The sequence below is a fragment of the Oryzias melastigma genome, linkage group LG21 (assembly GCF_002922805.2).
Source record: "Oryzias melastigma strain HK-1 linkage group LG21, ASM292280v2, whole genome shotgun sequence".
NCBI lineage: Eukaryota > Metazoa > Chordata > Actinopteri > Beloniformes > Adrianichthyidae > Oryzias > Oryzias melastigma.
In genome coordinates, this window is record NC_050532.1 from 26,485,870 (window position 1) to 26,498,299 (window position 12,430).

Genomic DNA, 12,430 nt, shown 5'->3' on the forward strand with positions numbered 1-12,430 from the left:
GTAGTTGTCGCCGTTTTACCGTCTGTCCAGGTCAGAGTTGTAGAGAGTAACTGTAGAATTAAGGATACATTCGTACGCCGCCTGATCTGGAACCGATGGCCAAGATCTTCTGCACCGGGTCGAAGGCCAAAGCTGTGGGCTGGTAAGGGAAGCCGTGACGTACTGTCTGTAAGGAAAACAAAAAGTTAGAAATACAATAAATATCTGGTTTTTAAAGAGGATCAAACGATTTTGACGTTTTACTTGATGAGAATCTGATATAACTGAGTTGAGAAGGTACATTTTTATTCTTTGAAGATGAAGCATTCTGGAAAGAACGTAAGAGAATTCCTTTTAGACGCATGTCAGGCCTGACAGGCCAAACAACAGTCTGATACTCCCACTCTGACAGCGCTGCATGCTCTGCAGCTGTCTGCCATTAGTCATGTTAATTATCCCAGTGGAACGTCACTTACAGTAGCGTGCTGTGTGTGCAGAAGGCTGTGCATGTATCTCAGTGGTGGTGGCGGGGGGGGTTTACAGTAGAAGCTAAGATATCGTCACTGATGGATGAAAACCTTTTACTAAGGATTTTTGGTGCACTTTCTGCAACACACCTGCAATACTTTGTTCACAAAGATTAATGATAGCAGCTTAAGAGAAAAATACAAATTCAGGATCTGGAAGGGCTATGATTTGTTAACCTTTACATGTCAACGTTACAGATTTCTTTGGAGAAATGACCTAAAGACACTGACTTAAACCGAGACCTTCGCTTCGTACCTTAATTTAATTTCCAGCTTCAGCTGCAGTCATGATGGCGAGGCTGCAGCGTTCTACTGCGTTAGACTAAAATGCAAACACCTGTCTGCTGATCCAGTCAAAGGTTCCAGTTATTAGGAAGACCTAAAACTAGAGTGATGGGGCAAGATTATAGCAGCTGCATTAAAAAAATATGAAAATGCAAATAATACATAAATAATACGAATACATGAATATAGAAAGGAAAAAAGAGAGAGAGATGGAAGGCAATAGAAATAGAAGGCGAGACAGATGGAAAGATAGAGAACAGAAAGAGAGAGGGAGAGACAGATAGATAGATAGATAGATAGATAGATAGATAGATAGATAGATAGATAGATAGATAGATAGATAGATAGATAGATAAACTAGCCATACAACAAATGGCAACCATCCATTTTCCTGTTTTGATTGGTATAAACATGGTCTAAAGGTCTATAAATAAATGTTTGTAGTTCTCATGTTGGAGCGTTTTCCACTTTGGTACAAAACATTGCATGTAGGAGAACAGACAGTAGAAAACACAAAAACATATCATTGATTGTCAGACACCACAGTAACACCATATAAAAACATAAGATGTGCTGCATTACATTATGTTTTCGGACGTATTATAAAGAACATAACTCATGACATCATAGATGTCCTCCACGCTCTGCTTGAACCGTAATATTGTCCACACATTGGATCAGACAGGACAGACCGGTGAAAGAATACTCCAGATCTTCAATGAAGCAGCTGTATAGATGGGAAGTGTCGTCACAGCCATTGAGAAACACCATCGTATCAATCGCTCACATCTATATCGTTACATAATCAGACCAATCTGAACATAAGATGAAATGGACTGAGCTCTTGTGACTCGGTCCCGTTAAATTCCTTCATTCAGAACCATTTAGTCGACGCTTTAGACTCTCCTTTGTGTCACAAATCCTGATTCTGTAAGTCAAAAGGAGCAGTTTAAATACGTCAGCTGTATCCACCTATATATATATATATGTGTGTGTTGTATTCCAGAACAGTGCACACATCTGGCTTTCTTTGACAAACCTGAATAATCACGAGGGTTTCCACATTTGCACAGGCTTGATTTCCACTCACATTTAAATTATAAATGGATGCAGACATTTTCCTGCTTTCTCATTTGCATTTAGAAAACAGTGTTTGAACCACAACTGCGGTAATTGCAATTAAAGGTACAGCAGGGATACGAAACTTTATCAATTATGAAACCCACTGATTAATAAAGTCAGAAAAAGAACAAAATGTTTCCCCCCTTCTTCTTCTAATTTTGAGATACAATCTGAATAAAAGCTACGACTTGAATTAAAATAAATGTCATCAGTTGGTCTTCAACATCAGGAATGACAAATCCTGGAAATGAAACAGAAATATTTGAACTAACAAAGGAAATTAGATAAATATTATTGCACTATAGAGCTTTTGAACTTCCACTAATTCCAAGGCATAAAAATAACAGTAATATTGTTTTATTTTAAGTTAATGAGATTTAATCCTATTTTCTATGAAGTTCCTATAAAGTTCTGGACTGCCAGAGTGTTGCATTGGCAATAACTCCTAAGGAGAGAAAACAACAACTGGAAACAGATTTTATAGACTCTCCAGAGATCTTGGTGGATGAGAAAGGCATATATATATAATTTAATGAGAAGCGGATCACCGATGACGACTGTGTTGTCTTATTGTTGAAAGGCTAGAACTGAAACTATGTTCTAGAAAATGACATAATTTTATGATTTTGGCTAAAATACAGGATAAATTATAGCATTCTTCTAACTAAAAGACCTCTTGGAACACTTTAAAACTGGATCAAAAGATGATTGGATTAAAACTGTTTTAGTAAATACTAATGAATGTGATCATAGGAATTTTGTGTGCAGTTGTGAGGTTTATTGATCAATGCTTACGTTTGCTGCATTCTGATCAATCAAACTCCTAATTAAATCATGTCTTTATATATTTAAGATATTTTCTTTAGAAGTTCACCAAATATTCTGTAATGGTACTAAAAAATCAGACTTGTGTAACCAAAATACCTCGGTAATATCGTTTAACTTGTACATTTCTAACCGTAGCGGCTGATTTATCACGGTAAAGCAGTAAGTTGAGTTGAAGTTAAAGCCGTCACCGACTTAAGCATGTGAAATGTGTTTGACCCCTCCCCTGGGGGAGCGGTGAGCTGCTGACCCAGCCGCACTCAGGAACCATTTGGTGGTTTAACCCCCCAATCCCACCCCTAAAGGCTGAACACGGAGACAGGGAGGGTGGGCTACAGGGTTGGAACGTTTGACAGAAGGGCCGAACCGCGACAGCGGCGTAACTTGTTAATCTACTTCATTAAAAAGAAAATAACACGGAATCTGGACGGAAACATGCTTTGATTTTGATTAAAAATAAATACATTTATTAATAAATAATAATAAAAATTGACTTTTTGACTCTGAAAACACACACAAACTTCAGAAAAACAACAAATCTTTAGGCAAAATAGCTTTCTGGACGTACACAAAGGTCTTTTTTTTAAGGGAAATACCAGAATTACAGGGAAAACAAAACATTCATAAGGATTGTCTTTATATTTTTGTTATAGTTTGACTAGATTTAATAGTTAATATAATATTTCATAGTTAATAACGGGCCTCATCTGACCCCGGGGCCGTAGTTTGCCCATTTAGGACGACTCAGTCAGGATTTGAACTCACGACCTTCCAGTCTCAGGGCGGACACTCTACCACAAACCTTCCAGATGATCATTCAATGTTAAATGGATAATTGGGGTCGGCACTGGGAGAATAAGACCGACAGACGGACCTTACACCTGACCTTAACGCCGTCCTTCACGTTGTACAAACTGAGGTCCAGCAGAAGCTGCTCCGTCTCTGGGGTCCAGAAAGGAGCTTCATTTTTTATTGTATATATAAAGGAACATTAGTATAATAGAAGTTTTATACATATTGAATTAATAAAAAAAGTTTCTTCACACAAAGTGTCGCTACAACCTTTAGAAAATGAAATGAAGCAGCTCTAATAGAAGTTCAGAAACATGTAAAATAGTGAGTTTATATGAATTCCATTTCCAGTATAATTGTCACAATCATGTATGTTGTGTTTGTGTATCTGTACTTTAGGTGAACCTAAAAGTACTTTTCTAATTCCAGATGTTAAATAGGTTTTTTGTGTCATTGTGTAAATACTAAATCATTTAACAGGTGAAACTGTCAACCAGAACAAACAAAGCAGGACGCCACAAATATGAAACTTTTGAGCCTTTTAGCATAGAAACGGATTTGTGAGCAAACATAACTTCATTCAGTGTTTAAATCTTAAATAATATGAAGTGAATTCAGGCTGATCCGTGAGTCGTAGTGTACACCAGAGCAGACACATCTATACAGACTCACCAGAAGCAGAGATGAATTAAATAATGAATCTTTTATTAAGGAAAAATAAATCCGAAGACTCTGCCAGAGCAGGAAATCCAAAACAGATTCCCAGACTTAACGTCGCTTAGACAGAAAACAAGACAAATCTGTCATATATCATCGTAGAAGAAGAATCTGCTGCTGGATAGATGGGACTCTGTGGGAAGATGACTAGATCAATACGAGTCTGAAAAGTGCTGAGGAAGACAACGGCAGAAAACTGGAGAGGATTCACGAGCTGGTTTGAAAATGTAAAAACTAAAACATGGAAATGGATCGTCTATGATCAACATTGATTTAAAATAAAACATTTTAAGCCGCTTTTTAGATTTCAGAGACATGATGTTTTGTTTTCTAGATTCACCAAATCTTGAGAACAATCCAAACTTTTGTTCTTTCATTAGTAAAATTCTGGTTTGTGTTGACGTGCAGAACAATAAACTTTTGAGGTATTGATTCATTTCTATAATAAAGCCTGACCTGGGAGTTTGGATAAATCGTTTGGATAAATCATCAGTGATGTTAAACCAACTGAAGGAAAATGTAAAATACGCTGAAAAGGATAAACCAGGTAACTCTGCGTCATTTCATGAGTTTCCTTTCATTTTACATTAAAGATGGCATTAATTAAATATATTTAGTTTTTGTAAGCTGGGAATCAATTCAAAAGAATTAACTAATTAATCACAAACACGAAAAAGAAAAAAATATTTGCAATTAATCTCTAAATTTTTTGATACAGTATTTATTATCTGTAAATAATCACAATATGACACAACACTGTACGTTTAGAGCATTTAGTCTTAATTAATGCTGTCGATCAATAAAAAAAAAATTAATCTGATTAATCACACTTTTGTGTTTTGATTAATCGCAATGTTTTACTAGGTACATTTTGTTTGATATTATTCAGCTTTTGATCAAAAACAGATTCAAGAGAACATTTTCCTTCATGTTTATTGTCTGAGATGTTCATGTATTAGTTAACCCAGAAGTGGAATATGTGAGTACAAAACTCTTCAACAGTAAGATGAGTAGAAGACTTTTATGTCTGCAGAATTACTCCAAGAAAACAGAGATCCCGACATACAGCCAGAAGAAACTAACCTGCAGACCGCTCACAGAAACAGAATGTTCTGTATCATTAAAAAAAAAAAAACTTCCTCTTCTGGACAAAAACGTTCTCCCTGAACTGATCTTTATTTAAACTATCGTGACGATCAGCATTTTTATTGTCTTCCTTTCAGTCGAGGCTCAGCGACACGTGTCAGCGCCGGACCACGGAACAGATGGTCCACTTTTGTGAATCTAAACCAAAAAAATAACACGACTAAAAACAGGTGAATATTCATTTATTTTGTAAGCGACTGTGGTATAAGTGAGATAATACCTGACAAAGTATTTTAACCTAGAAGCCTGAACCGCCGAGTCAAAACGAGGGACAGTTTCTTCATGAGATGTCATTCATTTGCATTAATTAATAAGAACACCTTAATTTTTTTGATTAGTCACGTGATAACGCGTTAATGTTCACTGTCCTAGTCTTTTTTTGGCTTAGTTTTTCCATCTGAAATCAATCGTTAATGCCTTTCATTTAACTCAAAGTCACTTGGTGGATTTTTGGTCATAAATTTAAAATGACAAAATATTTTCAGATTTCAAAGCACTACAAATCTGGGACTTTTTGGCAACTGTTGATTTACATATTTTTTTTATATAAAGTTTTTATTTTCTTGTTTTATTGTCATGGTTTATTTTACATTATTCTATTGGTTAATGTTTTTATCTATGATTGAGTGATTGTACAATTAAGAAGCTATATAACAAAACTTATTTTTAAATTTTTGCGAGTTTTTTTCATTAAATCCTTTAATTCTTTGTGCACTTTGAAACCTTTGCAATATTGATATCAATAGTTCTGCACATTCAGCACAGTCATGCATTTTGTTATTTGTACATTTTGTGATTTTATGCTGTTTCATTTTTAAAATGAATGGGAAATGTTTTAAATGTATGCAAATTATGCCATTTATGCAATTAAAAACATTCAGCACATTCGGGACATTCATGCTTTTACTTCTGCTTTCACAATTATGTACATTTTACGCAATTACTTAAATTTTACGCAATTTTTCAAATATTTCTGAACTTTCTTCAAATTATGCAAGTTTGGTATCAAAATGTTCAGTAGGTTAAGGACATTAATGCTACTGAGATTTTTAAGGATAATTTTGAATTTAGCTAATATTTTAGCTCAATGCAAACGTTTTTAGCTAGTTTGGAATCAATTGAGTTTTTTTGGGGCGGTTAAGTTAAGCTAATATTTTAGTAATGTGGTCACTTTTGTTTGCTAGTTTGACATCTACTGGGGTTTTGAGCACATTTTATGTTCATACCTTTTTAAGCTTAATCATATTTTTAGCAATTTTTAAAGAAATTCTTCAATGTCTTTGTGCATATTGTGCAACATTAAATTATTTAACAACTTTATCATTAGGCAAATAGCATTTTCAGCAAATCCCTTCAGCGATTACAATAAATGTCTTCAGGATCTTCAGCAAACAGCTTTAGCATCTTCAGTAACCACATTTAGCAAAAAGCATTCACACTTGCATTATTGAAGATAATCCAACTTTTTTTAGTTAATTGTTGCTTTTGATTATAATATTAACCCTAATATGGTTTGATTATGAGGTGAAAAAAAGATTAAACATAAACCTATGGAATATAAAATATACATATGTTTTCATAACAAGAATAATTCCCAATACAAGCTCCTAATCGGACTTCGTTTTTAGTTGAAATAACACGTTTCTGTAAATTCCTTCATTTAAAAACAGGGCTGGACTGCACTCTGAGGAGGAGCGTGATTAAACGCAGACTTTCACACATCCGTCCTCCGGGTGTTGACATCAGGCTCTCTTTGCAGCTAGACTTGTCCGTTTCTGGTGAATAGTTGCTGGGATACGGGTTCACCACCCCATCCCTACAGCGCTCACATCTACAGGAGTGGATGAGGAACTGTAATACAGCCGCCCAAGTACCTCCCTGTTATGAGGCCGGTCCCAGTCAAGACCAATAAGCTGAGCTGATGCTGCCAGAAGCTGCATTTGATCAACTCAGCTCCTCTGCTGTCCACACATATACAACCCTAATGCATCCCAGCTCCGCTCAGATAACAGCCGCACAGATATCTCCGCTCTGTTGTCTAACATCACCTCCTGCCACCCACCAGCCTCCCTCTCTCGATGCGCAGAGCTCAGCTGCAGAGCTGGTCTAGACCCCTGCTTCTATAAATAGCACGCAGCACCCATGTCTACCAGCGCCAGCCAATCGCGCGCTGAAAAGCTGAATCTCCAAACACGGATCAACAAAACACAATGGAACTCCAGTTATTCATCTGTGTGGGGATACAGTACACACGGCGCCGACCGCGTGCACACCATGGAATAAATGCTACATTTATGTATTTGAGGCTGCAGCGTCAATGATCATGTAAAACCATAACATCCGTGCATTGGTGCACGTTCTGCTCTTCAAGAAGTCTGTGGCTCATTTTCCTTTTAGCTAGTTACAGTTATTGCTGCAGGAAATTTAAACAACTTTAAAACTCTCTTTTAAAAAAAGAGAAAACCTGAAAGAGTTAATAGAGTTCCTACTTTTCTTATAACCCATAGATCCATGCAGGAACTGGACGTCCTCAAACCTCAACCATCACACATGATTGTCATTTATAGTCCTCCACCGATGAAAATACTGTTTTTACATAAAAATATCGCGGTGTTCTAAAAATATCAATATTGGTATCGATATCAGCGATATTGACTAGTATCGGACCGATACCCAAAAGCTCAGTGACGCCCAGCCCTGGTTCCAATCCAATGAACTATTGGGCTCAAATATGGACTGAAGCTCAACGACCTCGACGTCTTCATAAGCAGAGGCGGGTTATGAATGAACACCTTGCCAGCGGCCACATCCAACTTTGAAGTGCCAGAAAACCCAGAGCCGCCTGCGAGCCTGTGATGCACGCTGAACCAGCATCCCTGAAGAAATGGAACAATCCAACATCTGAATCATGCTGGTGATGATCATCTAAACCCCGAGGGTTTTTAGACGCTCATTTTGAACTCTAACTGAAATCAACCTTCACTGTTCCTTCAGAATAAATGACGGTCCAAAGGAAGAACGAAGTCCTTGACATGTCTGAACTCACTGAACCCTTAGTTCTTCTCATGGCCTTTCTGGTCTTTGTTATCCACCTGCTCCATTCATTTATCTCTAAAACTGTATTTTGAGGCAAACCCGGATAATTGTCTTTTTTAGTCGAAACTCTTTTTATTTTTTATACAGATATGTTTTTGATTCCATTACACAATAATCTTACAAGGAACCTGAAATTGTCCAAAAAACTCAACTGCGGTTTATGTTTTTGTCGCAAAAAATAACAGAAAAAAAATGAAAAAATGTTTTTCTTACACATATTTTTTTTAATTCTTTAAAGGAAAACCAAACCCTAAATCAAGTTTATTTTCTCTGTTGGGGCTTTAAAATTTCTGTTGTTGTCATTTTTTTTGTTGTTGTTTAATTCTTGAAAATATAGCCTAAAACTGTCTGTGTGCTGCCCCCTACAGGTTGAAACGAGGTATTGTAGTTGAATTTTGTGATTGCTCAACTGGTGTGAGACCTCAAGCCCCGCCCATCTTTAATTCTGTAACAGTCGGTCATTAGCTTTAGCTTGGCTCGTACGTGTGTTGCCTTAATTTGTCAAATCTTCTGGCTTACACGACTTTCCAGGGAACAGAGTTTGAGTGCAGTTGGAATTAAATCCAGCAAACTCCGTCCTGGTGATGGATATAATTGGCATTTCACTCAGGATTATTTGTTTAATACATTAGCCTTTATTTGCTATGATGCTAGCAGCATTTTACCACTCTCACGGCAACTGTCAGATTAACAGATTTTGCTTTTGTGCCAGAATCTATAGAAATGAGCTTGTAAATGTAATATATATCAATAGTCTTGAGCCAGCGGCTCCAAACAATAAAGTTCTGGACTCTGAGCGCCGGCCTCAGGAGAAGGGGGAGGCGGAAAATCCTCAACCTCCTCAGAAAGTTCTGTGGAGACACTTTCATCACTTGTACCACTCTCCATGTTTTCTAATTGATTATGACAAACCACTCTCCATATTGAAGAAACGGCATAAGCTACATAAAGCTAGCCTAACTGTCAATCATAGATCCAAGCCACACCTCCACTTGCCCCGCCCCTTTTTTGGCATTTTAGGTTGGAGTCAGCCTGAATCCCTTTACCCTGAAAAGTATTCGGTCTATTGGTATGACACTGAGTAGATACGTCAAAGCAATCTATCCATATGATGGCTCTATTGCGCCACCAGGTGGTCAGTTGTAGCACAATAGCGTTTAAAACTTATTCTTCAAGGGCATTTATCTTAAACCCAATCTTTTACTCCTTTATGATTCACTGGAAACTAAAATATTTGTGAATATTTAACAATCATTTCCACCGTGTAAGAATTCTTTGCAATTTACGATTTCTCACAGAACACTTTTTTGACTCCCTATGTCGCATAGTTTGACCAATCTTTGAAATTTCTGCGCATATATATATACTCTATTTGGAGGACCGCAAGTCCAATTTTGCATAGTTCCGTTCCGTTTTTCAAAACACATTATGTAAATTAGACAGGAGAGGTTGTCATGTTTGCAGCTTAACAATTTCACATAATTTTAGCAAATTTTAAAGACTGCTTCCACAAAGTAAAATAAGTGCAACAACTTTGACAACAATACACCCATAGGTGGCGCCATGATCTATTCCAGTTGTTTCCTCTCAAATCTCCAAAAGTATTTGACTTACATGAATAAAAATGGACGTACAAGTTGGACGGACTTAAATATTTGCAGCTGTAAAATGTTTTAAAGCAGCATTGTTTTAGCAATCTGACACAATTTCTTCAAGGAATTGCAAATCTAGTTTAAAGTAGAGCTGCTACAAACGATTATTTTATTAGTCGACTAATCAGCAACAATTTTTATCGATTAGTCGATTAATTGGGTCATTCGCAAAGTGGATGTAAAACAAACATCTTAACCATCATTAGCTTTAAAGTAACTAAAAATAAAGACAATGAAGTTGATAGTTTATTAAACTTTTAATGAATCGTGCATTCTTTCATTAATTTCTGTGATTAAAACAACATTAAATCTAATGGGAGAGATAAGGAATACACTTTCTATCGAACTTGTTTGACAGATGCCCCGCCCCTCAAGAGGAGGTAACAATTTAAAATCAGTTTTATATAGAAAGGGTATATAGGGTCAAAGGTCACCTATCAAAATGAGTTTGATGTAAAGTATATTCCTGATCTCTCTAACGAGGTCTGAAAGAAAGAACTATTTTTCACTAAAGATAAAGTTTTGGTCTCACTGAATTTTTGGTGCTGAACACTCAAAACTTTGTTCAACTTTACTACACTCTGACTCCATATAATATAAAGTAACGACCATTCGACTATTAAATATTAAATTATTTTAAAAGTGGATTAGTCGTCTATTGGTCGACTAATTGTGGCAGCCTGCGATAGATTAATGGCTGAAGATTCTTAAATTGATAGCCAAAAACACAGAAGCTGATGGCTGAAAACGTTGAAGCTGATAGCTAGCTAAAATATTAGCAAAGTGTCAAATTAGCCAAAAAAACGTAAAAAAATCTAAAATAACTAAAACATCGAACATAAAGTGAAATTTTGAGCTAAACTCCAAAATAGTCTAAAAAAAGGAAAAAAGCCTAAATTAGCCTAAACAGCTAGCATGTAGCTGAAATATTAGCTAAATGGAAAATCAGCCTAAAAAACTTCTAAAATATCTAATTTAGTCTAAACAGTTCAGGGGGCCGGCCCAAATGTGGAGGAGGGCCGGATCGGGCCCGTGGGGACCCTTGGTCTAAACGTCAAAATTACGAGGGTCCCTGAACGCATCATAATGTGCTTTGCATCTCTGGTGCGAGAACTCAACACAAAACACCAACGGATTGTGTAAAATAAACAAGCCGAACATAAATGTAATCATGTAAAACACAATTCCGCTCAGCTTTAATAATTTCCTAAGAATATTGACTTTGAATAAACTAAAGAATGTTAGAAGAACAGAGCACACACCTTTAAATAACTAAATAAACACTTTCAAAGAGGTACTCTTAAGTTCTCATGGGCGCATGGCTGTGATGTGAGACAGCAGGCAGGTGTGTTCAAGTGTTTACTAATAAATTATTACATTTCTAGTTTAAGATTTTACTTTGATGGAATTGAATTTCTTGTTCAGTAGTTTTTACTTCAGCAGAACACGATGTTTCCTCTCGTAGATCTATCGGACTTTCACATTTAAAACTAAAAATTCCACTTCTGCTGTTCTCAAATGGGCCTCATGTGAAGTGCCAACATTAGTTACAGCTTCTGCACGACTAATATCGGAAACAGGCATCTTTAATGGACATTTATCTGAGGGTCACCAAGGCTAAATGCTCAACCGAAACCCAGGTGGCCAATAGAGATCGGGCTGGGATGGAGCTGCAGGACATTATGGGACGAGGATCATTTTAGTCTGGATAAACGTTCCACATGAGCCCTGCTTACAACTGTGGGGTCTATATGACTTAAACATTACATTAACCCTTAAAACTCCTGTTAGAATCTATGTTTTTAACATAAAATTTAAAAAACATTTATCCTCACCTGTTCAGTTTTCTTTGCTTTTTACACTTTTGTTCACTGAGTTTAAACACTTCTTAAAGAAAAATAGTTTGAATTTTTTTCATGGTAAATATATACATTAAACATCACTTTAAGGTGTTTTTTTTTGTTTGTTTCAGGACCTCAGTTCCTCTCCTCAAAGCCTTTTTGGGTTCTGCTTTTCCAATACGGACGTTTTCTCCCCCAGCAGGTCACAGGTACAGCAACAGGTGTGTTGACTCAGCGTTCATTCAGCGTTTACCTGTCTGCTGTTACTTCTAAAAGAGAGCAGATGCAACAGTCTACAATACGGTCCAGTAAGCTTAGATTTGGGTTAAAATGACAAACATTGTTTATGAACGTATTATCTGTCTGTGTTCTAGGAAATCCCAGCATAAAGGGGATTTATTTTATTTTAGTGCTTTAGATTTCATGATAGACAAGAATGATGAGATAG

The 12,430-nt window shown here is 36.5% G+C and overlaps 1 protein-coding gene across 15 annotated transcripts in view; it reads right to left on the reverse strand.

Annotated features, from left to right (window-relative positions):
* Positions 1-12,430, reverse strand: part of stxbp5l (syntaxin binding protein 5-like) — a 179,085-nt gene that overhangs the window by 143,521 nt on the left and 23,134 nt on the right. For all 15 annotated transcript variants that reach the window (XM_024286619.2, XM_024286616.2, XM_024286613.2 and 12 more), the window contains exon 2: positions 69-166. In XM_024286619.2, coding sequence (XP_024142387.1) covers positions 69-166 — 98 coding nt within the window. The remainder of the gene's footprint in view (positions 1-68; positions 167-12,430) is intronic.